Here is a 27,988-nt window from a genome sequence, read left to right as displayed (position 1 = left end):
GACTGCGCAGGTGATTCGCCTATAAAAGCCAGTCTCGGAGCGTCTTACCGCCACAAGCTCTTCCTGTTTTCGTCGCAGTTGTCGCTTGTTGCTGGAACCGCAGTGGCTGCGAAGATGGCGTCTACCAGCCGGTTAGTATGTCAGGCCGAGCCCGGCTAGCTGAGGGGCGGGCGGCGAACGCCGGGGGTTTCTCGGCGGCCGCCGGGGCCGCCGTGTGGAGCAGAGCGCCCGGAGGAACGAGCGAGAAGCGGCGAGACTGGCTGGCTGGCCCGGACAAAGGCATTTGCAGGCGGCAAGACTGTCAGGGGGTGTCGCAGGGGGTACCGAGATGTCGGCGTTACTGCCTCGGCGATCTAGGTCGTCTTATCATCCAGGCACCACCCTGTGTGGGCGCCGGTAGGGTCCTGTGTCCTCAGCTTCCTGGCCTCCCGTCTTCTGCTAATATTTCTACCTTCTTTTTCTGTTAAATTTTTGCTACGCTGATTTTTCCATCTACGGCCCGAATAGCCCAAGGGTCCGTAATTTCTCCTTTCCAAAGGAGCGGGAAACCATTAGTTCAGGTCCCTATCAATATGACAGCTAGAAAGTTAGGAACGTCAGCATTAGTAAGCCGGATGGAAACTGGTTACCATCGCAGCGGCCCTCTGAGGTGGAAGCTTGAGCACATACGAAGAGTTGATTAGTTTCCTGCTGAAGGATTTCTTTACGAATGTTGTCTGCCTACTCCTAAAGAAAATCTTGACTGCAGAAAATTAAGTTACATATGCTGGGAAGTCGCTCTTTAATATATATTTTAAAATGTACTCATATATACAGGAAATGTATGCAGTGCCCTCAGAGACAGGCTTTAATCTTGTGACCTGAACAATGCTTGCAGACCCTAATTATATCTCTCATTACACTATGAGGTAGATATTAGTATTTTTGCATAAGTGTAAACTGACTCATGCCAATGTTGATTTTTTAATAATTGGCCTAGTTTAGCTCATGCTGTATTGAAAATTTCAAATTAATTCTATAGCTTCTAGGAGGCAATTCTGGCACAATTTTTCTGAACCTATTATCATTTATAGAATTGTTGAATTTCACCAAAGTCATTTTCACAAAATAGTAAGCCCTTTCTGGTAACTGCCAAGACTTACCATTTTATGGGGAAGACAAAAAAAAGAATTGGTGGGCAGCTTTAGTTAATATCCTGTTTGGAAATAACTTGTAAAGCCAATGACACTCCTGTTTACTGATTCTAATTCTGTGATTGAATACTCAATCATTCTGTATGGGTGTGGTTATGTCACGTAAGGCTTCCTTATTAGTAAATGGAAAACTTAAGGTTTCTCAAATCACCCAGATACAACTTAAATTCTCTCCTGGCAGTAGGTATGGAAGATAAATGTTGTTATATTTAGGCACAGCTTTTGCATATAATAAACAAGAAATTTTACTTGTTAAAAAAGTTGCAGTTGTTAAATAGTACATATAGTAAATTCACTGGATAGATGTTTTTTTACCCAAAGAATACCCTTTCCTTTGCCTTTACTTTCTTAAAAATTTGAAATAAATTTTTTCTAGATACATCCAGCTCTTAAATTTATGTCAGTGCAGTTATCTCTCTCTCAGGTGTTTCTACCAGTGAGAACAAAGAAAAGTAAATGCAGTATTTCTACCTTTAGCATTTTTTTCCCTGAGGAAGATCTATACTTACTAGCCTATGAAACTACCTGGTGTTCTGACCGAACACCACAAATGTTCTGAGTTCAGATCTAAGCTCCAACACTTATTAGTTCATGACTTCAGGCAAATCATTCTCTGAGCATAATCTTAAAAACAGGAATAAGGCTTGTCTTGCAGGATTGTTGTGGAGATTGGTAATAATAAATGTATAGCACTAGACACATAGTAGGTACCCGATAAATGATAGCTATAAAATGGGGTTTGCGCTTATTTGGCACCTTAGGTAGTCTATATTGTTTTAATGTCATTGTTGTTTTCTCCATTACTTCCCTATTGTTTCTCTTCATAACTACTTCCACCACCCCCATTCATGTTGTAATGTTCCTCTTCTATATTTGTGGGTAATTTTATTAAAATTTTACTATGTCAGCATGATTTTATTTTATTTTGATAGGTAACATACAGTAATAGTACAAAAGCAAAAGAACAAAAGATTATACAATGAAAAGTAGTATCCCTTCTTTCCTAGTTCCTAGCCATCTAATTCTCCCCAGATCAGCCATGTTGCCAGTTAGTTTCTTGGTGTTTTCCTAGTGATTATACTTTTTTTTTTTGAGACAGAGTCTCGCTTTGTTGTCCAGGCTAGAGTGAGTGCCGTGGCATCAGCCTAGCTCACAGCAACCTCAAACTCCTGGACTCAAGCAATCCTGCCTCAGCCTCCTTAGTAGCTGGGACTACAGGCATACGCCACCATGCCTGGCTAATTTTTTCCATATATATTAGTTGGCCAATTAATTTCTTTCTATTTATAGTAGAGTCGGGGTCTCGCTCTTGCTCAGACTGGTTTCGAACTCCTGACCTCAAGCAATCCGCCTGCCTCAGCCTCCCAGAGTGCTAGGATTACAAGCGTGAGCCACTGCCTCCAGCCTAGCGATTATACTTTAAACAAACACACATGTAGCTCTGACCTCCCCCCCCCAAAAAAAGTGGCTTAATATAAACCCTACTACTTTTTGTACCTTTTTAATGAAGTTAGCACACTGATTTTAAATGCACAGCTCAATTAAAAAGTAAGTACATATATAAATATATACATACCACTCAGGTCAAGAAATACCACTAGCACTAGGTAAGACACTAGCAAAGCCCGCTTTACATCTTTAGTCATTACCCCTTCCCGAAGAAAATCATATGCTGACTTTTAACATCATAGATTTGTTTTGCCTGATTTAAGGTTGGCATAAGTGGCATATGTATTCCACTGTCTAGTTTCTATTGGTCATCAGTTTGAGATTCATCCATGTTATTGTATATACTTTTTAAGTGTTGTATAGAATTCCTACCATACTCTTCACTTACTAAATCTTGAGATGTTTTCATATCTTTTACACACACACACACACACACCCTCACAAACCCCTCTCTCGCCCCCCAACCTGGGTTTTCTGTCTACTTTTAAATAGTGCAAAAATATTATTGATCAGTCATTTGGATGCTGTGTTACATATGGCTTGCTGTTTTACTAATTTGTAATTACTGTTTCTTTGCTAACATTTTCCTTTATTTCAACATAGTTTTTTATAATTTATACCAACTGCTTAATTTTGTCATAATTTATTAAAATATTTTCCTAACAGGAATTTATGGAATAAGCACAAATAAAGCAATTCTCTTTTCCCATTTTCCCAATGAGAAGATTCAAGATATGTTCTGATTATCTTGACTACATAAACTTGTGGGATATAGATTATTTCATCAGTTTTCCAGTAGATCTACCTTCTAAATTGAGAATAACCATTTCGAATTGTATTTGCTAGCATGAGAAACATTATCCAAAACCACAAATACCTCTTTACATACCATAAGTATAGTTGATCTTGTCTGTGAGATGTATGTGATGGCCATAACCTAACCATTTACTATATTACAAGTGGATTTTTAAAAAGAGCTTACTTGCAGTGATACCAAGCTTTTGTGATTATAAAGTCAATACCCCCAGAAATAATTATTAAATCTACATTAAATATCTCTGTTGCTTTTAAAGCTGATCTTATCAGGTCATTTAAGATTAATGTGTCTTCCCCAAAATGCTTTATTATTAAAATATAAAATGAGCAAATTATTAATGTTACAAGTAGATTATAAAGTAGCTTTTGAATCTGTTTCTTGGATGTTGAAAAACCCAATTCTGGACTAAGTGAAATCATCAGGTCTTAAGTTTAGCAGTGCCACATCTACCATCCTTCATTTATATACCTATTGGGTTCAGTGTACTCTTTTAAAGCTGATACTGAGGTAACTAACAAGTAGAAAAATACAGGCTTGAACTTTATTCTCTGACCAGAGAAAAAAGTGGCAAAGGCTACAGGCTGGATGGTTATATGTATATCAGCTTATTACAGTAACTAGTGATTACTCCACTGCTCAAAATTTTTTAAAATCTTAGCAGCCTACATATTATAAGAAACACTTGTTTTCTATTTATGTTTTGAAAGCCTTGCATACCTGCAAACCAGTAACTAATAAATATAATTCCAGTGGAATCTACCTACTAATGACTAGAATTTAAAATGGCTAGAATGCTTACTTTAAAAATAACTAGTATGTCTCCTTTGAAAATTTAATTTTTATGCGTTTTAAATGTACACATGAAAAAATGTTTGAAATCTTACTTTTTTTTTTTTTTTCATTTAGTTTGGATGCTCTTCCAAGAGTTACATGTCCAAACCATCCAGATGCAATTTTAGTGGAGGACTACAGAGCTGGTGATATGATCTGCCCTGAATGTGGTTTGGTCGTAGGTGAGTAGTTGTTATGGTTTTAATTTAAGTTGCTATTATAGGTACTTTGCTTTTGTATATTTTCTAAAGTCATTTAGTGAACATATTTTGACTTTTTTCCTGACAAGTAATTTATATTGTTAAAAAAAAATTGGAAGCAGAAACGAGTAATATCATCCAGAGATACCACATTTTATTGTATATTCAAATGTGTATTTTCATAATGTGGGATAGGAGCTGAACCAAAAGAAAAGGCCCACACAGTAACTTTCTAAGTCCTTAGTCTTAAATATTTGATGGGGGCTTGGAAGAGGAGGGTGACAGTCATGCATATTAAATAATGAATCCAACTTTTGTGGCTTTTGTATACTTTAGGAAGTATATAAATATGATTTATTTCAGAGTAACTAAGGTATATCTGTACTGAGTCTTCACCTAAGGCCTTTCTGTCAACAGAAAAGATGTGTTATAACTTTCATATGGAATCATCTTTTGATGAATATCTAGATTAAAATTTTTATTGGCAGAACTACCACTTTTTAAAATTTTACTTTTATTCCTACTTGCTTACTAATCTAGATATGCAGCAGAATTTAGAGTAGAGGTGGTCTGTTCAAAAAGTATTCTTATAATGGACTTGTAGCCAGCACCTGAAAATAGTGGTAGTACTTAGCCGTTTGAATTACTTTGGAATGAAAATGCTAGAAGAATTGTAGGAAGTATAACAGAAACATTGGTAGTGACATACCGTGGAATTGTCTTACTCAGCAGATATCTGTAATGCTCATCCAAGAAGGCTGCTTGCTTCAACCTATGGTGGGAGTTTTAAAGCACAGAGTTGATAATAGGAATTGAGAACCATTTACAGTTGTATCCTACTCCCAGTAAATAATATTAACAGCTAATAACTTGCTATATCATTGGCATTGTTCTAAATGATATATGTATTTACTCAGTTTATCCTCACTCATATCCTGTGATATGAGTACTGACATTATTTGCATTTTATAGATGAGCAAACTAAGGTTCAAGTAGTCGGGCAATCTGGCTCCATTGTCTGCATGGGAGCCAGATTTCTATTCCGTATTGCCCTTTTTTTTTTAACTTTTAGTTTTTTTAATTTTTTGAGACAGTGTCTGGCCCTCACACAGGCTGGAGTGCACTGGTGCAGTCATAGCAGCCTCAAACTCCTGGGCTCAACCAATCCTCTTGCCTCAGCCTCCCAAGTAGCTGGGACTACAGGTGTGTGCCACCATACTTGGCTAATTTTTTTTACTTTTTTGTAAAGATGAGGTTTTGGTATGTTGCCCAGGCTAGTCTCAAACTGGACTCACATGATCCTCCTGCCTTGGCCTCTCAAAGTTTTGGGGTTGCAGGCGTAAGCCACTGTGCCTTGGCCCTTCATAATAAAATGATTTCAATATGGAATTGGCAAACTATGACCCACCATCTGTTTCTATATGGCCTACATGCTAAATATGACGTTTGTACTTTTAAATGGTTGAAAAACAATCAAAAGAAATAACGTATTTCAGGACACAGGAAAATAATATCAAATTCAAATTTCAGGATCCATAAATTTTTATTGAAATATAGCCACACTCGTTTACACAGTGTCTATGGCTCCTTTCATTTTTACAATAGCAAAGTTTAGTAGCTGCAACAGAAACCACACGTGGTGCTCTCATCACTTTGTCTGGTGCTCAGCACGCTAAAGATTGTAGTGATGCAGTTATAACCTACAGCGTTTTGAGTTCCACTCATGTCACCCATACTGCATCATGCCAAAAGAAAAGTGAACTTTGAATGACATTCTTTTAAGGCACGATGGAGTGCGGATTATTTTATTGTTGAATTAGATGGCAAAGCATTGTGTGTATTATGCAATAATAGTAGGGCTGTGTTAAAAGAACACAATAAACATAGACATTACCATACTGAGCATTCATCACAATATTCCTAACTCAAGAAAACAATGATCAGAAAAAAATTTTGTAAATAGCTTAACACAACAAAATTTCTTCACAAAAGTAAAAATAAAAAGGAGCCTGCAATACAATAAGTTTCTGAGTGGCTTATTTGTAGGCCAGGCAAGGAAAGCCATTTGCCAATGATAAGTTAATTGAATTGTATTTAATTACAGCAGTGATGGGATGTATCCGGAGAAAATAAACTTATTTAAGACTGTTAGCTTTTCAGTAAGAATAGTTGCTTAAAGAGTTGAGGACTTTAGGAGCAACAATAATCAATTAAAAATCAAGGCAAATTATCTAAAGTATTTTTTCCTTCTCTCTTGATGACTTAGACAGATGTTACTGATACTGCTCAGTTTATTCAAGAAGTCAGTGCTGAGTATAAAGTGACAGAACTAGCCTCTGAGACTTGTCTACGTGGAATAACTATAGGAGAAAATATTTTCAAAGAAATTGCAAAAATACTAATTCAGTACAACCTGAAGTGGAATCTGCTAAGATGCATTATAACTGATAGTAGTAAAAATGTATAGAGCAGATGTCATTGGACAAATTTACTAAGTGTGAAAATATAAGGTGCTTAAATCCTATGATTATTCATTATATTATTGAATGGCAAGTGCTTTGTGGAAAGAATTTTAATCTACTGTGTGTTGATAAACCAGTAGTGTCAACAGTGAATTTCATTCTTGTGGACATAACTGTCCTCAATTCTATGAAATTTTGTGTTAAAGAAATAGAAGCTGAATGTCCTGACTTGCCTTACCACACAGTAATTTGGTAGCTTAGCTTCCATTTTAACCAGTAAGACAACTGGATAAGATTAATCAACTGGAGAAGGAAGATATAATTCACAAGCCTTATATGCTTTCTTGTGCTTGGAATCCTTAACTTTTATGTGCATTTTTCTGCTATATCAAACCAAAGGAAGTTTATTTTCTTTTAGTTTTGCTTTATTGACTTATTAGTATTGAACACTAATAAGTATTAAATCTTAAGTTCTGAAAAATTTAAAATAGAATCCTATAAAACTTCCTTTCTATAATTTATAGCACTATTTCTTTGTGATATTGGTTCTTATACATAAAATATGACTAACACTTATTTTTAAAATATATAGTATGCTCATTCACAGATATTTTTGGTTAAATGTGTAATATGTCCTACAAGTGAAGAATCCATTCCGTGACCAAACAAGGGTGGGTAGAGAAGAGTCTGTTAGCAAAATTCTATTTTGCTGAGAATATTATCAAGCAAATTAAGTTGAAAATAGCTTAATTCAACATGACAGGTAATGAGTCTAAATTAGTATATAGCCACACATGTGTGTATATATATATATCATTGTAATACCTCAGTAGTAAATTTAGATTGTGTTATACAGTCATGCATCACTTACTAATGGGGGTATATTCAGAGAAATAGTTTCATGACTGTATGAGCATCACAGTGTACTTATGAAACCAAACCTAGGTGGTACAACTTACTATACACCTAAGCTACATGGTATAGCCCATTGTTTCTATGCTGCACACTTGTACGGCATGTTACTGTGCTGAATACTATAGGCATTTGTAACACAGTGTTAAGTATTTGTATATCTAAACATAGAAAAGTACTATAAAAATACAATTTGTCACACATTTACTATCTTGTTTAATGTTTTTTCCCAATATTTAAATAGCTGTATAATCTTATGGGACCACTGTCATATATGTGATCAGTTGGCCAAAATGTCATTATATAGCACATAATTGAATTTGCATTGTCTCACTGGTTAGGCATCTGTTCTTTGTTGCCAACTCAATTTAACCTTTACCTTTTATGCCAAGGAAAACAGGGAAGAAATCAAGCTGGGCAAATATTCTACAACCCACTAAAAGTATAATATTTGTGGCTTTTTTCTTATTTGACATAATGATTTTCATAGGAATCTGAACCTAGACAATACCATGTGTTTCCTAATAAATGATCTTGGTGTACATGGTTTGAATGTGCTAACCATAAAATTTTACATTGTCTGAAACTTTTTAGATTACACTATATTCATTGAATAAGCATTTGAATAACTTTTGGGTTAAATGATGACCAGACAGCTTTAGAAACTGAAATTTTTTCAAAGTGGTTTTGGACAATCCTGTATTTAATGTTTAATTTGTGCTTGAAAATTAGGAAGCTCATTGTTAGTAATCCTCCTTAATATCAAACTCAATTATATCAACTTGGGCTAGATACTACCCAACTTTCATATTCAAAGCCATGCATGACTGTACTCACCTGAGTCAGCAACTAAGAGACCCCATTACTGTCACCTTTTTAAATGAAATAATTTATAATACAAAAAAAATTACTTATATAGACTACCTTTTCTCCAGTCTCTACGAACACCTTTCTCATTGTCCTTCAAACCTTCACTCAGTCTTCTTGAGGCCCACTGCTGAGTCTCAAAACCAATGCTATGTGTTTTCAGTATTTCTTAAAGCAACATCATACTTCAGGAATCAATTTCCATTTCAGTTACATAACAAACTACCCCAAAGTTTGGTTGGCTTATAACAACCATTTTATTTTGGTCATGATTTTATGGTTTGGTTTTAAAGATTATTGGGTTATCATCTTTAAATTAGCATTAACAGTGTTTCCTAGAGGGAAGAATCCAGGTTTAGTTTAATATGACCAAGTTATGTTTTTAAAGTAAGGCGTTATTTGTATTCAGTTTGAAATTCTTGGATTGGCTTTCAGATATAGCCTTCTTTCCTGATGTAGAATTTTTAATTTAAAGATGGCAACTTTCTCTTAAGTATCAGAAAATACAAATTTCACTTGGTTAATAGACTGTTCTTTGAGGTAGCTTGTTTCCATTTTACAGAAGGAAAAACTAAGACTCAGAGTGCTTAGGTAATTAGCTTGTGATTCCTCATCTAGTGAGTGACAAAGCCAGTTAAATCCAAGTCTGTAGAACTTAAACTACCTCTGGTCTTTCTACCACACATCTCTGTTAAGCACTGTGCTGATCACTGAAAGTGATAGAAAGATGAGGTGCTATAAACAAGTACTGGAGCAACTCTTTGGATAATGTGAGGAACAGAGGAGGGTAAATTAATACAACACAGTGTGGTAAAAACTATTGTAGGTCTTCTAAGTATGGTGAAAACACAAAGGAAGGAAATGGTAACTTTCTGGAGAAACTACTATTGAATTTACAGTGAAGCACAATCTTTAAGAATGAATAAGTTTATGCGGGGGGAGATTCATGCCAAGTAGGGGGAAAAAGAAACCTGTGCCATAGGATAGAGGACTGAGAAGTATTAGTATGTGAATGACTTGAGTTTATCGTGGCCAACATTAGGATGCATTTTCAACCAGAGCCTCAGCTGAGGTGCTGCTGCTGCTATAGACCTGCTTGTATTTGAGGAAAAGCAAGATGTAGTAAGATATTCAGGGATGGAACTTATAATGTATTTTCCCTTAGAAACTATTTTCCAAGTAGCAATTACACTGTCAACTTGTACAGAGTTTTCTTTAGGGTCTAAACATCAGGGATAAAGTAGGCTTTTATGGGCTGGCCTGGGAAATAAACCATGATATGGTTTGTTTCTAGGAGATAATTCATTTTGAGTTCCTTCTCAATTTACATTATGGGAACAAACTGTGATTTAGAAACTAGCTTTATTATAAAGTATCTCTTGATCAGAGTTCTCTTTAAAATTGCAAGATTTCTGATAAGAATGTATTTTGACCCTTGCTGGGTGCAGTGGCTCATGCCTATAATCCCAGCTACTTGGGAGGCTGAGGCCGGAGGATCAGTTGAGCCTAGGAGTTTGAAGCTTCAGTGAGCTATGATCATGCCATTGCACATCAGCCTGGGTGACAAAGAGTGAGACCCTATCTCCAAAAAAAAGAAAATGTATAGTGACCCTAGACTAAAAATTAGGATTCTTTGAAATGTCATGAGAAGGAGAATGGTAGAAAGGACTAAATGACAAGGAAAGTAGGAAAGCTAGTAACATTTCATTTTCAACATTAGACTTATTATATAAGATGTTAGTTTAAATAGTTTTCCAAAGCACCTTGGATTTTTTCTTTTTCACTTTTAATTAAAAATACTGGATGCCTTGAGTTTGTCATCTTGAATAATAATACATTCTGATTCCTGAATGTTTAGACTTATTAGCACATTTTGAAAAAATGTGTAGTTTTATACTAAATGAGTATTAGACAAATCTAGCCTGTGAAAAGAAGTAATTTGGGGATATATTCTAGACTTCTACTTCTGAATTTTCTACTACAGGTTATATGCCAAAATATTGAAATAAGATCAGTTTTCAGAAAGATAGCAGAAAAAACTGAAATTCTGGGAAATTCCTCTTCATTCTACCATTTTAAAAATTCCATTATAAAAATATAATAAGAAACGGGAAACAAAAACATTCTATAGGAGTCTAGATCAGGCTAGAAAACCAGACCCTCTCCAGTATTGGTTTCCTGATTGCTTTTGGTATGTTGCAATTTCCCCCTGCACTATTAAGATTGCTACGTTAAGTCCTTCTGGTTTTAATATTGTCTGGCAAAATATCTTTAGTTGAATTTACATAGCTTGCATGGTAAGGAGGTTAAATGTCTTTTTAATTTGTCTTTGTGTACTGTTTCCTCCTGAAAACAAGGCAGAGTACATTGATTTTACTGGACATCTTTCTCGCCTCTCCTCTCCCCCTACCCTATTATTTCTGTAGCCAAGAGTGTTGGTCATTTGGCAATATCTATTTCCCCATTCCTCCATTAGTAAGAGACTTGTGTAGTTGCCCATCTAGACCAGCGGTCCCCAACCTTTTTGGCACCAGGGACTGATTTCATGGAATATGATTTTCCCATGGACTGGGAGTAAGGGGTGGAGATATTACTGCCTCATCTCCACCTCAGATCATCAGGCATTAGATTCTCATAAGGAGCCCACAATCTAGATCCCTTGCATGCACAGTTTACAGTAGGGTTTGCCCTCCTATGAGAATCTAATGCCACTGCTGATCTGACTGGAGCCGGAGCTTATGCTCTCATGCGACCGGTAGGGAGTGTCTGTGAATACAGATGAAGCTTCACCTTCCACACCTGCTGCTCACTTTCTGCTGTGTAGCCTGGTTCCTAATAGACTACAGACTGTACCAGCCCATAGGTTGGGGACCACAGATCTGGACTATATGCCCCAGCTTCACTTGTAGCTAGGATTTATGTGATTAAATCCTAACTAGTGGGTTGTCAGTAGAAGAGATGTGCAACTCTAGATCCTTTCCTAAGAAGAGGTGTGTTTTCCCTTTTTCTCCTTCCCAGTAAGGAAGACAACTTATCAGAAAGATGGAAAAAGCCTGGGTCACACTAGCCTAAGGCTATTAAGTGTGGAGTGTTAAGATGAGAAACTTCTATCTTGTTTAAGTCACTGTTATTTTTCCTGATTACAGCAACCTTTCCTATATATTTCATAATACACTTCTGGAATCCTACTTAGAGTTTCTTGTTTGGGTTATCTGTTATCCGCCAGGAACTTTGTAGTACCCAGAGAGACTGAGAATACTGGTAGCTGTAGATGGGAAGATTTTTCCAACATCATACCACCACTGGGCTTGGATTGACAGTTCTTTATTATAGGATGAATAAGCTTAAAAATCAACATGTTTATGAATACAAACTACAGTAAAGAGAAACTCGATCCTATATACTTACTAAAAAATTCTGCCCCTGACATAGTTTAATTACTAGAAGAAAGTTAAATAATAGAAAATATTTGATTTATGTGATCAATAAGCTAACGCTTCCATAATGTTACTATTAAATATTATTGTGGTCAGAAATAAGACAGCATAAGGAGACAAATGCAATGCAACTGTTTTTAGGCAGCAGTTAGCGGGCTTTAACATTCTAGAAAATTGAATCAGTAAAGCAGAGAACAACCCTGAGACATACCCATAGTAAATAGGAAGATAAGATATTCATTATAGTGCTACTTGAAGATTCAGGTGAATAAGGTAAAGTATTAAAGGTACAATAGAAGAAAACTTTACATTCCTAGCAGAAGACCTCAGGGTTGCAAATCATGAGTCGCACACACTACTGGGGAGGAATGTATCCTTTTAAAATTTGAAATTTTTTTATTAATAAAGTCTTGCAATCAACCAGTAAAATTACTCTCAAAGGACCTAAAATGGTATTGACAGAATACTTCTCTGTGACAAATGCCAAAATACAGTGAAGTTAACTCTGATTCCTCAGTTTGTCATTTGGTACAAAAAGGAGGTTATAGAACAATCTTTTTTATGAATTTATACATAAACCTCCCTAAATATAGTGCTGAATTCTGTTTGCTAATTGTCACATGGAACAGCACTAATGACTATTCACTGCCACTTTTTGTTGTTCTCCTTTTGGGTACATGGTCCAATTGTACTTCCTACCCCCTTTAAAGTTAAGCATGACCCCATGACTGGCTTTGGCCATGGGAATGGAAATGTTAGGGTTACATTTGGTTGGAAACCATTAAATCAGTGTATAATTCACCACATTCCTTTCCCTCTACCAAGGTGACTGGAGATATCTCAGGGGATAGAGATTTATCACCTTGAATAAGAATGGCATACAAAGCCCCCAGCCGTCACTCGATAGACATGTAATAGGAAGTAAGAAATAAACCTTCAATTTTAAACTGCTGAGCTTTTGAAATTAGTTGTGACTCTAGTAAACTTAATTTATCCTAACACATAAATAGTAAAGAATAATAACCCACAAACAACTATAGTTAGCTTTCATAATATAAGAAAACAGTATGTGAGAATGGTGTGGTAACAAGACATTTAATAAACTCAACACTTATTTCTATGCAAGATACTTAGGTAGAATGATGCTTTAATATAAGACTTTTACCTGTTATTTGTATGTATAATGTTAAAATGTTTCTGTTTAAAATCAAGAGCATTGTTTTGAAAGTTCTGACCAATGCTTCAGATATAAAACAGAAATGGAAGTTAAGCATTGGAAAAGGAATACTTTTTTTTTTATATGACTGATGGGGTTCTATAACTAGAATATTCAAATCAAATTGTAAAGATTGTCTATTAAAAGTCGCTGTATATAAGCATAGAAAGTATTACAGCAATTACTAGTTAGAAAATGTAATATACATAATACTTTGAAATCTAAAAGACCTTGAAGAAAGAGAGTATTCCCTGCCAAAGATGATTGATAAGAATTGTTCTGTCCTAAAATAATATATAGGTTTGGTGTAGTTGTTCAAAATCAACAGCATACTGGTGGGAGTGAATTTTAATTTTTAATATATTGAGGTACAATTGCATACACTAAAATGCACAGGTCCCAAATTTCTAGTTTAAAAATTTTGACAGTGCATATGCTGGTATAACCAACACCTTCATCAAGGTATATAGACCATTTCCCTCACCTCAGGAATTCCTTTATGCCATTTTCCAATTACCCCAGCCCCACACAATAACCACTGTAGTGATTTCTAGTCTCATAGATCATTTTGGCATTTTTTTTTCAACTTCATTTGAAAGAAATCTTACAGTGTGGATTTGTTTGTGACTGACATTTTTGGCTCAACATTTCAAAAATATTCAAAAATGTTTCAAAAACTTTGGAATGCATTTATGTTATTGCATATATCAGTAGTTTATTTGCTGAGAGATATTCTGTTGTACACATTTTCCTGCTGATGGGTTGTTCCCAATTTTTAGCTAATTAGGAATAATGCTGCTATGAACATTCTTGTATGAGACTTTTGTAAGTGAATACTCTCTATCCCTCAGTGTCCATGGGGGATTGGTTCCAGGATATTAAATTGGTTCCAGGATACTAAAATCCATAGGTGCTCAAGTCGCCGGTATAAGATGGCATAGTATTTGCATATAACCTGTGTACATCTTCTGTATACTTTAAATTGTCTCTAGATTATTACCGTGTTTCCCCGAAAATAAGACCTACCCATAAAATAAGCCCTAGCAGGATTTCTTAGCATTTGCGCAATATAAGCCCTAACCTGAATATAAGACCTAGCGATGGGCGTGGCTACGCAGTGTATCTGCACAACCCATGCATTTCTTCGAGGAGCAGTAAAGAAGAGCAGCCCTTCTCATCTGCCCCATCATGACAGCTACTATCCCAGAGGTGACCAGAAAGGTGCGGGCAGCCTCACCAACGAGGTCAGCCCCCATGTCAGGTCCCGGCCATCCTATGCGTGCTGCAAGCTGAGGCTTTGAGGGGAAAAGTATCCTCAGTGAAGTGAGGAGCAGGACGCTCTGCTCTAGGTATTGTGTGTCCCCAGGAGGGAGGAGGAAAGGTGTGACTGCCATTTTACTCAGCACTGTGGGCCTCTTCTCACCTGTCCACAAACACCAGGGGATAGATCAAATAATGATTCCTGAGGAATGACTGGCTATCTGCAGACTCTTGATACTGCAATAAACAAGCCATTCAAAGACCATTTGCACATGGAAATTAACAACTACATTGAAAATAGAATGACAAGAAATCAGCGTGGAAACTTTGTGAAACCTAGCCTGCAAGAGGTTGTGATTTGGGTAAAGAATTCATGGGATAAAATCACTGACAGTGTTGTTACCAATGCACTCCGAGCAGGTTACATGGATAAGAGCTGCTCATTTAATGAAAGCTCTACTGCTCAACATGAGAGATTGGGGCCAATGGTTCTAAAGAAAATAGAGTCCTGAGAAATTCAGGATGGAATTCGGGGTTTGGAGAGTTATGATGATGTTTCAGAAGATGACGACTTAACTGTATTTGAATAAATGTAGATTGTTGTACTGTACTTAAAAAAAAATAACACATACCCTGAAAATAAGCCTTAGGGTGTCTTCTTGAGGAAAAATAAATATAAGACCCTGTCTTATTTTCAGGGAAACATGATACTTATGATATAATGTAAATACTATGTAAATAGTTATATTGTCTTGTTCAGGAAATAATGACAAGGAAAAGAAATATAAATGTTCACTACAGATGTGATTTTTTTCCAAATATTTTTGATCTGGAGTTGGTTAAATTCACTGATGCAGAACATACTGATACAGAATGCCAACTCTACTTAATAAGAGAATTGCCAAATCCTAAGTTAGGTGCCAAAATGATTGAAGCACTTTAAACAGGTGCAAGTGATTTTGACATTTTCTTTCTTCCTGAAAAGCCAAGAGATGAAACTCATTCTGTTCAGAATAAGGTAAAATGTTTTAGTTAATACTTTTTTAGACATCACTGTAATATATGGATTGAGAGCTATACATGTGGGTAATATGTAAATATATACATTGGGTGTATTTACTTTTTTGGTTGGGGAACTTGATTAAAAGTGTTAGAGATCATACTCTATGATGGAGAGAGTAGTGCTTTTATATGTACATATTATTGTAGTGCTATTGTTTTGGATATTATAAATCTTCATATATGGACCTTCTATCGTCAATTATATAGAAAGAAGTGTGTGGTTAAGAAGGAAACTAGTACAAGTTGGCATGTTTCTCTGTTTCTAGAACATTAAAAGATACTTGAAGGGGTGTGTTTATGTTAATTGGTAGGCTTCTTCCTTGTTAAAGATTGATTATACCCAAATATATGGCTGCCTTGTACAACTTACCCCTCGAAAAGATTCTGTATTGCAGTTGTCTTCCAGAGCAACTTTTAAAATATTACCCCATTTAAATTTTCTTCAAATAAAATTATTTTATGGCAGTATATGTAACCTTAACATTTGTACCCCCATAATATGCTGAAATAAAAAAAGATCCTAAAAAAAATATGTATTCTGATTTTTTTTCCTCAGTGGTCTTGCCCTATTTGTTGTTACTCATGCACTTAATCTTCTAGGCTGTTTGTAGTTTGGGCTAATTGAGTTATTTTGGAAATTTTATTCCTTATAAATGCTGTTTGAGCAGTAAAATGTTAATATAAAAAGAGGGAATTGTTCTTAGCGCAAACTACAGATTCTTGAATGCGTCATTTAGATCATTGCTATGTATGTGGAAAAATTACATCACTACCCAGTGCCGGGTTTTCTGGGTATACTATACTACTTTTTAAAATCCAACTTGTCTTTGTAAAGGCAATATAAAGCAAGTAATATTAATAAATGAAATTCATAGTAAGGTACTTTGGGACCAAAAGGAAAATGCTGTGAAATGAAGCATCTTGGCTAATGCTTTATCTTTAGATTTCTAGAGAAACTTAAAAGATGTGGGCATACCTACCTGCCCTTTCATTTGTACTGTTCTCTTAATACATTCATGTTCATATAAATATTACACAATAATGATATTTGACTTTTTTTGAAATTATAATTTAATAAGTAACTCCAGGCAAGCCATAATTATTTTTGTTTTTTCATGTTTGTGTGTAGGGTTTTTTCCCAAATAGGAAAGTTAGATTCTCTTTTCTCCTTTGAAAACATAAGTGTGTGGGAACACCACAGTATCACTTTAATTGATGGATGGTACTAAAAGGGCTAAATATTGCCTTAAAACACTATTCTTATGTTTATGATATAAATTTAGTAAATATTGCTTGTCATAAAGATACAATCTGATCTAATTTTAATTTTTTAAAATATATAAAATATTTATATACACTAGAATTTTATAAAAGGCAAAAGAACATATACCAGAATATTTATAGTGACTATTCCTGGGTGTTGAGAATGCAAATAATTTTTTTCTTACATATCTATTTTTTTAGTGAGCAAATATTCTTTTCTAAAAGGAAGAAAAATTAATCTCTTTAGTGTGATCTCTTTGAGATGTAGTCCTGTTGATTAATATTGTATGTAGTAAGGCTTCAATGCACAATGAAAGATTTTTTTGATACTTTTAGGTAAGTTTTTAAAATCTTATTTATATAATTAGAATTGCTTCCCAAATTTACTGGTGTTTGTTATTAGGAGGAGGAAACAGAAATCCATGACAGTCCTATCCATCTAACACTTTTATCCTTTTGGGGCACTGCTTAACATGTTATACTAAAATTGCCTTATAACTGATCACCCTCTTCTGGTTTCCCTGGCTGTTCTCACTGCATACAGGAATACAAATGGGGACCCTGCCTCTAATCTCAGTCCCACTGTGACATGGACATGTTAGGGTCCAGGTGATATCTGGTTACTCCCAGGTCATTGACTGTTTTACAGAAAAGCAAATTTTCCAAAGCCTTCAGGAATAAGTCATTCTGTTGTGCGTTTGCCTGCTTTCTTAAATACATCACTAAGATTAGAATATAAAAGATTTAGCATGGAGTTCCTTCCTTCTGTTCCTTCCATCCTCCTTTGTAGTTTTACTGACCAAATACCTGCAGTAGAACACTAGATACTTTTAAAGTCTTATATGGATATTAATGTTTTAAAACTGATGCTTCTCATTACCAACCCCACCCAAAAGGGAGAAACTTTCAGAATATCTGCCATTTTTTTTATTTTCATATTAGTAAATATCTAATATTGAGCACTTAAAACTACTTTTTAAGTACTTGATGTGCACCATGGGTGTATTAGCTTATTTAGTCTTTACAGTCTTTATAATATGAGGTTAATGGAGAATTTTAAAGCTGAAGAAGTGAAGACAGAGACGATATGTCCAAGGCTAAGCAGCATGTAGCAATCTATACTCTTAATCATTATATTAATTGACTGTCAGCACCATAACTTCTTTTCATTGCTGCAGTAACTGATTTCTACCATTCCTTTATTCTTTCTGCTTGTTGTATATACACAAAGATGAAAATGGTCTGGTTCTTGCTTTTATCACACTTCATTGAAAAAGCTCATGTTTTCCAAATACAGGGTAGAACAGACTCAAAAATCAGATATGCATTGCATTTCTAGCTGTGTGATGTTAGGCCAGTTAATCTAATTTGTAAAGGGGCAATAAAAGTGATACCTACCTTTTAAGATTGACTGTGAGAATTAAATGAGAACATTTATAAAGGGCACAATGAGTAGCATGTGTAAGTGTTCAATGTTAACTCTTGTCTACTCTGAAGATATTACCAGAGATAAGTTTTTCCCCCAAAAGAGTAATCAGATTTATTCATGTCTGTTGTTTTTGTTTTTGACCTGATATATCTAACTGCTGCCTCTTTGCTTAAGAAGTAGTTTACTTACCTGGGTTTCTTCTCACTAATTCTAGGCTTAAGTTTTGGCAAAAAATATTTTTCATGAGTTAATTTGAAGCTTAGGCTTATTTTCTATATCACATTTCTTATGGAAGATTAATGATTTTTTAATATTATGTGCATGAATACCATTCTGAAAAGTGTTCTCCTTTTGCCATACCTGCTGCAAGTTTTGTGCAAAATTTGGTTCTTTTTTTTTTTTGAGACAGAGTCTCGCTTTGTTGTTGCCCAGGCTGTGAATGCCCTTGCGTCAGCCTAGCTCACGGCAGCCTCAAACTCCTGGGCTCAAGCAATCCTGCTGCCTCAGCCTTCCGAGTAGCTGGGACTACAGGCATGCACCACCATCCCCGGCTAATTTTTTCTATATATATTAGTTGGCCAATTAATTTCTTTCTATTTATAGTAGAGACAGGGGTCTCACTCTTGCTCAGGCTGGTTTCGAACTCCTGACCTTGAGCAATCTGTCTGCCATGGCCTCCCAGAGTGCTAGGATTACAGGCGTGAGCCACTGCACCCAGCCTGGTTCTTAAGCATTATTATAATGGTTGATCTTTATTTTCATTACATATGAATAGCTCTGTTTTGCTATTTTTGACTCTTTTTTATTCCAAGAGTTAGAATGTGATCATAGCATAATGTTTAAAAAGATTCTTACTGAACTGGTACAATAGCTAAAGGAACAAATGTCTGAAACATGATATTTAAGCTGGGACACAGATGTCCATATTGAAATTTCCTAGGAATGAAACAGCTCTGTCAGGCATTAAATAGTGTTGTTAAGTAAACCATATCTTGACAAGATGATTTAGATGTATGCTTATATTCTTAGGTGACCGGGTTATTGATGTGGGATCTGAATGGAGAACTTTCAGTAATGACAAAGCAACAAAAGATCCATCTCGAGTTGGAGATTCTCAGAATCCTCTTTTGAGTGATGGAGATTTGTCTACCATGATTGGCAAGGTAATAAATCCATTCCACAAGAAGTACCAAGTGCAGAGTAACCAAAGACCCTGGGAGTTTGAGAACTTTGCAAAAGCATCAGTCTCTGCCCCAATGGAGAATCTTGACCTGTCAGCAAGATTTGCCATTTGTACCATTGTGAATGATGGCTGACTTGTGTGTTTCTTCCATCTTAAAGGGAAGACCATCAAATAAAAATTACAGAGTCCTTATATCTTAGACCCTTTTTTTCATAAAGCATATTTTGCACAAAAAATGAGTTGAGTACAGTGTTGTCTTTGTGAGTTAATATTAATATGTTCCTTGAATATCAAGAATGTCTTCTCTTACCTCCACACCACCTAAGATAAATAGGAGCTCATTATAACTTATTTTCTATTATTAGTGAATTTATGACTTTCCTAAGCTTCACATTCCTCATTTGTAAAATGAGAATAATAGTACTTCTTAACGATCTTGAGGGTTTCATTAGAATATATGTAAAGTATGTATAATACAATATGTATTGTGTACTACATGCTCAGTAAATAGCTGCTATTACGTAAAGCAGTTACACATCTTTCCTGGCAAGCTGGCTCTCTGTTTTGCTCTGTTATCTAAATTGGAAGTAATAGTAACAATATTCCAAAGGACTAATCGAGGAAGCATGTACTATTTTTTTAAAGAAAGTTTTGTGAAAAAAAAAAGCAGATTATTATTTTTTTCATGCTTTAATTAATAGCATATCAAACTTGAAAAACATAAGTTAGGTTAAAAAGCTTTACAGTGTTCAGAAATATCTTTAAGTAGGTTATTTCTGAATTTGCTTTAGCCTTACAGGATGAGAAAAAAAATAGACTACAGACATTTTAAAATATAAGATTCCAACTAATTTACAATGTGACTTTTTTTAATGTTTAATTTTTCTCAGTAGGAAATACATGACTCAAAAACAAAAAGAGGGGTAAAATAAAAATACAGTAAACTTTCCTGGAGTCTGGAGAGTTCCTGGAGGTTGTAAAATCTAACAGACAGCTGCAGCTATTGTTTTGCAAATGTCAGTTTTCCATTAACCACATTCGGTCCTATACATAACTTTTTGAGTTCCCACCTGGAACAAACCCAACAACCCTTGACCTCCAAACCCCAAACTCTCAGTTTCCGCTCTAACCTCCTTTCTCTCCCCCAAACAGGTAACCACTATTATCAGTTTCTTCTGTATCCTTTGAAAGTTGTTCACGCTTTCATGGAGAAAAGGGAAGAAAAAATTTGAAGATGCTACATTTATCATATACTGAATTTCTGTATGCACTTGGTACTATTTCTGGACTTTCTATCTTTTCCTGTGTTGGTCCAGTTAGTGGAATGCCCTAGCACACTGCTTTAATACCCAGTAACACTAGTCTTTCCTCATTGCTCTTCTTTTTCAGCATTTTGTTCATTGGGCTTTTCCACATAAAGGTTAGGATCATTTAGTTTAGTTTTTTGTTTTTTTGTTTTGTTTTTTTTGAGACAGAGTCTCACTCTGTTGCCCAGGCTAGAGTGTCGTGGCATCAGCCTAGCTCACAGCAACCTCAAACTCCTGGGCTCAAGCGATCCTTCTGCCTCAGCCTCCTGAGTAGCTGGGACTACAGGCATGTGCCACCATTCTCGGCTAATTTTTTCTTTAGTTGGCCAATTAATTTGTTTCTATTTTTAGTAGAGACAGGGTCTCACTCTTGCTGAGGCTGGTTTCGAACTCCTGACCTCGAGCGATCCACCCGCCTCAGACACCCAGAGTGCTAGGATTACAGGCGTGAGCCACCGCGCCCGGTCACTTAGTTTAGTTTTGAAAAAAAAAATTGGTTGTTATTTTCACTGGGATGTTGGTTAGATTTATTTGCAAAGTCACATAGGGACAATTGACTTCATTATGATAAATCTTCTATGCAAAAACATGGTATGCTTTCCCATTTCCTTAGGTTTCTTATATGTCCTTCAAGAGATGTTTTAAAGTTTTCTTCATGGACATCTTATGCTTCTTAAGTTTATTCCTAGATTTTTGTTGCTGTTGTAATTGGAATATTTTCTTTCCTTGTCCTCTAGCTGGGTGATTGTACATATGAAGGGTATTGATTTCTGTTTATTAATCTTGACCTTGACACTTTAATGAATTCTCTAATTTATAGCAATAGTGGGGTTTTTTAGTGATTTTTCTTGAGTATTCTAATATACAAAGATAATATCTGCAAATAGTATTATCACCTTTCCAATTTTGTACTTCTGATTTTTCTCTTAATAATATTGGCTAGCTTTTCTAGTGCTGTGTTATAAAGTGATAGTGGTAGGATTTGCCTTTGTCTTACTTCTGACTTTAATGGCGATGCTGCTAATATTTCTCTAGTAATCACAGTGGTGGGCTTTGGACTGGGAGACTGATTTTCTAATGAGAAGAAGTACTCATCTTTAGTGTTCTTTATCAAAAATGAATTTTGAGTTTTGTTCACTGCCTTTTTAGCCCCTTTGGAAATGATATTTTTCTCCTTAGATCTATTAATATGATGTTTTATATTACTAGATTTTCTAATAAATATTTATACATTTATAGAATAGTTTACACTTGATCATGATATACTAATTTATCCTGTTGGATTCTGCTTTCTAGTATTTAATATTTTATATCATATTTATAAATGCAATTGGACATTTTCCCCATTCAGTTTTGTAAGGTTAAATATCATTTTTATATTCACTTTATACACTCTCGTAGGTTTTCCATTTTCTTGAACAGTTATTTAGAATTACATATTCCCTAAGTATCTGATAGAAAACCTCTTAAAAACATCTTAACCTTAGTACATTTTTATGTGAGAGGATGCACAGTGCAGATTTCCTGGATATATGGACTCAGATCATATAAGTTATATTTTCATAGAAATTGTTCATTCAGGTTTTCCAAAAATTTTTGGATAGTTATAAAACTTTGTTTTATAGGGTACAGGAGCTGCAAGTTTTGACGAATTTGGCAATTCTAAGTACCAAAATCGAAGAACAATGAGTAGTTCTGATCGGGCAATGATGAATGCATTCAAAGAAATTACGACCATGGCAGACCGAATCAACTTACCTAGAAATATAGTTGTAAGTTTAAGCCATTCCGGCATTAACTTAGCATAATTTAATGAACACATGAAATTTTGATACTGCAACTAATTAACTGGCATAAGTTAATTAAACTTAGTTTCTCTGCTTTGAAGGATCGAACAAATAATTTATTCAAGCAAGTGTATGAACAGAAGAGCCTAAAGGGAAGAGCTAATGATGCCATAGCTTCTGCTTGTCTCTATATTGCCTGTAGACAAGAAGGAGTTCCTAGGACATTTAAAGGTAAGCTTTTATTTACATAAATAAAAATATCATTATCTACATCATATTCAAGTAACAGACCAAAGTTAGGCAGCTTTGACAGCTAAGTCATGTCTTTGTTGTTATGTACAACAATCTACCTGAGCATTATTTGCTAGTGCTTATTTTTTTTTTTTTTTTTAAATGAAGGGGTCGGGGATTGTGAAGAGGGTTGCTCAGTTTCTTTGTTTGTCTTTGTTGAGACAAGAGTCTCACTCTGGTGTCCTAGAAGAGAGCAGTGGCTTCATTGTAGCTTACTGCATTCTCCAACTCCTGGGCTCAGGTGATCCTTCTGCTTCAGCCTTTCAGGTAGCTAGAACTACAGGCGTGTACCGTGACACCTGGCTGGGTTTGTTTTTTCCTTTCTTTTTGGTAGACACAGGGTCTCACTCTAGGCTTAGGCTAGTCTTGAACTCCTGAGCTCAAGCAGTCCTGCCACCTCGGCCTCCCAGAGGGCTAGGATTACAGGTGTAGCTACCATTCCTTGACTACTTAGTTTGTTCCTTGAATGCAAATTCATACTGTGATCTTATTGACCATGCATACTGGGTCATTTTAGTCCATGTTTAGTACACTATGTTCTTCGCTAATAAGATCTTTTGACTATCTTGTGGCCTTTGAAGCCTGGCATCATAAGCCAAGTAGGCCTTTTGTGGTAAGTCTGTTCACTTTATGCATGAAAATAGTTCCCAATCTTAGCATAGGTTTCTACAGGTGAGGGAGTCAAGCCTTAGAAAGTATTAGTGAAATTTTTCTCTTGAAATATAATGTTTACACTTTTCACATTTAAGTTGGAGACTTTGAAAGAACTGGTATTTTTCATCCAGTTTGCAGTTACCCATGAATATGTGACAACTTGTTCACAGTGTTGCAATGATACACTGACTTTCAGGGCCAAATCTCACTTTAGCTGAAGATGGTACTTACCCTTGATTCATCCAATTGTTATTTAATTTTTTTATTTGTTTTCTTATGTAAAAGTGAAGAGAAGATGGCCTTTATGACGTTTTTTTTGTTATTACAACTAAAACAGGCTTTTGTTAAATTTATTCTGAAAGTGTATGGTGGTTGAATCTTTAGAATAACAAGGTCAAATATTTTATCTCACTGAGCTACAGCCTATAATCACAGGGATTGCAGGTACACATGACATTATCTCGCTAAACTAATAGTTTTAGTATTTTCATTTCCTTTATACATTCTTTACAACAGATTAATGTATAACTATCAAGGAAGTTTTTATTTAGTTGAAGAAACTTATTTTCATGAATTGAAATTTAAAAGAAGTTAATATTTTGAAAGATCAAGACCTAAATTTAAAGTATGATGAACATTTAAGTTAACCAAGAAATTTTAAATTAGCTCCCTAGGAAGTATCACTGAGAAGATTAAGGTTTCATCTTTAAGGCAAGATTGAATTTTTTTCAATTAGAATATAGTATTTTTATAATCAGAAATGATGAGTTTTAAAATGAACTATATGGCTTATATGTATTTAAATTCTTTTTTTTCTTTCAGAAATATGTGCTGTATCACGAATTTCTAAGAAAGAAATTGGTCGATGTTTTAAACTTATTTTGAAAGCTTTAGAAACCAGTGTGGATTTGATTACAACTGGAGACTTCATGTCCAGGTTCTGTTCCAACCTTTGTCTTCCTAAACAAGTGCAGATGGCAGCTACACATATAGCCCGCAAAGCTGTGGAACTGGACTTGGTTCCTGGGAGGAGCCCCATTTCTGTGGCAGCAGCAGCTATTTACATGGCCTCACAAGCATCAGCTGAGAAGAAGACCCAAAAAGGTAGAGTTCTGCATGTGGAAGGTGGTAATGACATGTGAAGGCTATAATGTGTGATTGTTTTTCCATTTTAAGTGTGAAGCAGGTCAATATCAAAAACCCACGCTTAAGACGTAGTTCATCAGCATCATCATTTAAGAAAATATAGTATTTTGCTTTTAAGTGGTTCATAAATAAAAATGTTTGGAGGCATGACCCTGTGAACAAACTTCTTTTTTTTTTCTCATTTGAATTATTTAGTTTTAGTTTGTACATTTTTCATTTTTAGAAGTTCTGTTTTTCCTCCTAAATATTTCTGGACATTTTGAATACTCTTTTTTCTTCCCCAAACATACCTTTTTAAGTCTTGGAGAAGAGAGGGCATACTTTGTGTCTCACTGCCTGGCATGGTACCCTATAGATAGACAAACTGTAAATGTGTTGACCATCAAGCTTTAACATTCTGTAAAGCCTGTTCTTTTTCTCTTTTTGTATAGTATTCACAGTTTCTTAATAAAAATTATGAAATAAGTAGATATAAGTGGTTTCAACCTTCTGAGTTCATTTTTGAATTTAGTATTGTAGGGAAACTTTCAAACAGAAGTATTAAGTGCATTTCTTTACTTGCATATATTCATTAATTACTTCTGTAATCCTTAAAGATTTATAAAGAGAAAGAAGTCAATTTCTTAAAAGTAAGTTAGTGAATTACTGGCTTCAATAACTTTGTAATACCCTATTCAGAACAGCCTTTCACCTAAGCTTAGGCTGTATGTTGATAAAATAATAAATGATACAGTGGAATGATTAGAGTGAGGAAACCAATCATTAGATATTTAAGTGTACCATTATCTATTCCCTTGGCCTCCACTCATTTTTAAGGGAATTTTGAGTCTTTTGGTAAAAATAAGATGTTACAGCTAGGCAGAATGTCCTCACCTTCATTCCTAGTTGCAAGGTTTATTCTAGTTAAGAGCACAAGTCTGGGCACAGTGGCTCACAATTGTAATCCTAGTACTTTGGAAGGCCAAGATGGGAGGATTGTTTGAGGCCAAGAGTTAGAGACTAGCCTTTGGGAACATAGACCCCGGCTCTACAAAAAATAAAACAAAAAATAGATGGGTACAGTTGCTTGTGCCTGTAGTCCCAGCTACTCAGGAGGTTTAAGGTAGAGGATTGCATGAGCCTAGGAGTTCAAGGTTGCAATGAGTTGTGATTGAGCCACTGCAATCCAGCATGGGTGACAAAGCAAGACCCCCATCTTTTTAAAAAAAAAACACGAAAACATTTATCTCGGTGCTTTCTGTTGCTTATGCTTTATATGAAGCGTTTTCTTGAAATTTAAGGTCCATTTCTTCCCTGCTCAGGGAAGGGTATTGCTTTCAATGACTTTAAAAGGGAAAAAAGTGACATTTAATGACTTAAAGGGTAAAGGTGAATCTACTAAGATTCTATAAGACTAGAGATGTTCATGTGAGCTCTAAATGTATGCTCAAGTATGTGTTTGCAATAGTGAAAAAACTGACTTAATGCTGTAATATTAATTAATATATAGCTGTTTGATCTCTGGTGTATTAAGTAGAAAAAGATTATGGAACAATATTTATAGTATCTCATTTTGTTTTTAACAAGGACCTCTCAACAGAAGTTAGCTAGAGGAAATGTTGCAGGGGAATTTTCAAACACAGAAATGCAAAGTGAATCTTTTTATAAGAATGTAATCATAGATTACTCCTGTGATCCTTAAAAAGATTCATAAAGAAAAAAGAGCAGTCAGTTCTAAATACAATACCCAACATAATAGTTATTACTCATAGTGCTGTGCTCTGAACACTATTCAAATGTTTTACATAAATTAAACCTTTTAAAACAATGATGACCCTTTAAGGTAATAAGTACTGCTACTGTTATTATTGTTACTGACTTTAGCTACTGCTTTCTACCTTTTAATATATCCTTTCCATTGTCAGTTTTGAAAAATCAGTGTTTTGTTTTTCAGTTTGGCACTTTATACTACCAAATCTCACGAAATAGAATGTAAGTAATAGAAAGGAGGTAGGTTAGAATTTGTGGTTAATATTTTGATTTTTGTCTTTTAGAAATTGGAGATATTGCTGGTGTTGCTGACGTTACAATCAGACAGTCCTACAGGCTGATCTATCCTCGAGCTCCAGATCTGTTCCCTACAGACTTCAAATTTGACACTCCAGTGGACAAACTACCACAGCTATAAATTGACACCCCAGTGGACAAACTACCACAGCTATAAATTAATGTGGCTAATGTCAAACTCTTATGAACGTGGAACTTTGCCTATTGTACATAGCCTATACAACATGCTGGTTTGAGCCTTTAATGAGAAAAAAACAAAGACATGGTACGCATTCCAGGGCTAAATATTATTGCTTGGCATTCTGTATGTATATACTAGTGAAACATATTTAATGATTTAAATTTCTTATTGAATTTGCTTTCTTTTGTAGCAATCTAGGAAACTGTATTTTGAACATATCTGAAATTATGTAATTCTTGAATAAAACATTTTCAAAACTAAAGTTTTTTGTTATAATTACATGTCATAAAATTTTATGGTATATAATTACAAATAATGCAAATCATTGCAGCTAATAAAGTTGACAGAGGTCCTCATTTTTCATTGTTTTTCTTTTATATATTTTTTTATTTTAATAAAGTTGTGGAAATAGCAAAAACTTTTGAGAGCCATTATTAACGTCAATAATGTATTTAGTTTGCAGTTTGAAAAGATGTGTATATGAGATTCATGAAGATATATAAACACATTGCCATATAAGTTGTATTTAACTCATGTTAGTTTTGAGCCTGGGGCCTCCTGAAGCAAAACCCTGCAGTTGGTTTGTGAAAATCTTGTGGATATTCTTATTGTTACAGTTAATATTGACAAGTTCTAAAAACATAAATTAAATAAATGGAAGTCAGTAAATTTTTTCACTAAATTAGGATCATTTTGTTTTCAAAGTTTTTATTCTATTTTTGTAATAAAACACCATGGCCCCAAGGAAAAAAATTTTTTTACCTAGTGTGGCAGTCAGTGTTAAAAAGCAAAGAGCTATGTGCCTGGACCTTGAAAGGCACCACCTTGAGAGAGATTAAAAGGTTATGTATTTTTGTCAGCTTACGGAGTGGAGATGATGATGCTGATAAATAACAGCAGCAGATCAATCGATTGTAATGTCTGGATGTTAACATTTCATTTTATAGAATCTACATATCTATAATTCTTTTTTTGTTGTTGGATACTCATAGGTT

At 35.0% G+C, this 27,988-nt stretch overlaps 1 protein-coding gene across 1 annotated transcript; it reads left to right on the top strand.

Moving 5' to 3' along the window:
- The first annotated feature begins 9 nt into the window (after nucleotides 1-9).
- Nucleotides 10-27,349, top strand: GTF2B (general transcription factor IIB). The gene is made up of 7 exons (XM_012749238.3): nucleotides 10-131; nucleotides 4,366-4,472; nucleotides 19,428-19,561; nucleotides 22,514-22,660; nucleotides 22,777-22,906; nucleotides 24,443-24,724; nucleotides 26,800-27,349. Exons 1-7 carry the CDS (start codon nucleotides 115-117, stop codon nucleotides 26,931-26,933), a joined length of 951 nt encoding a protein of 316 aa, XP_012604692.2. The 5' UTR covers nucleotides 10-114; the 3' UTR covers nucleotides 26,934-27,349.
- Nucleotides 27,350-27,988: the final 639 nt, after the last annotated feature.

The sequence above is a fragment of the Microcebus murinus genome, chromosome 2, assembly GCF_040939455.1.
Source record: "Microcebus murinus isolate Inina chromosome 2, M.murinus_Inina_mat1.0, whole genome shotgun sequence".
Classification (NCBI taxonomy): Eukaryota; Metazoa; Chordata; class Mammalia; order Primates; family Cheirogaleidae; genus Microcebus; species Microcebus murinus.
The sequence above is the reverse complement of the archived record's forward strand: the minus strand, read 5'-3'. Positions and strand labels throughout refer to the sequence as shown.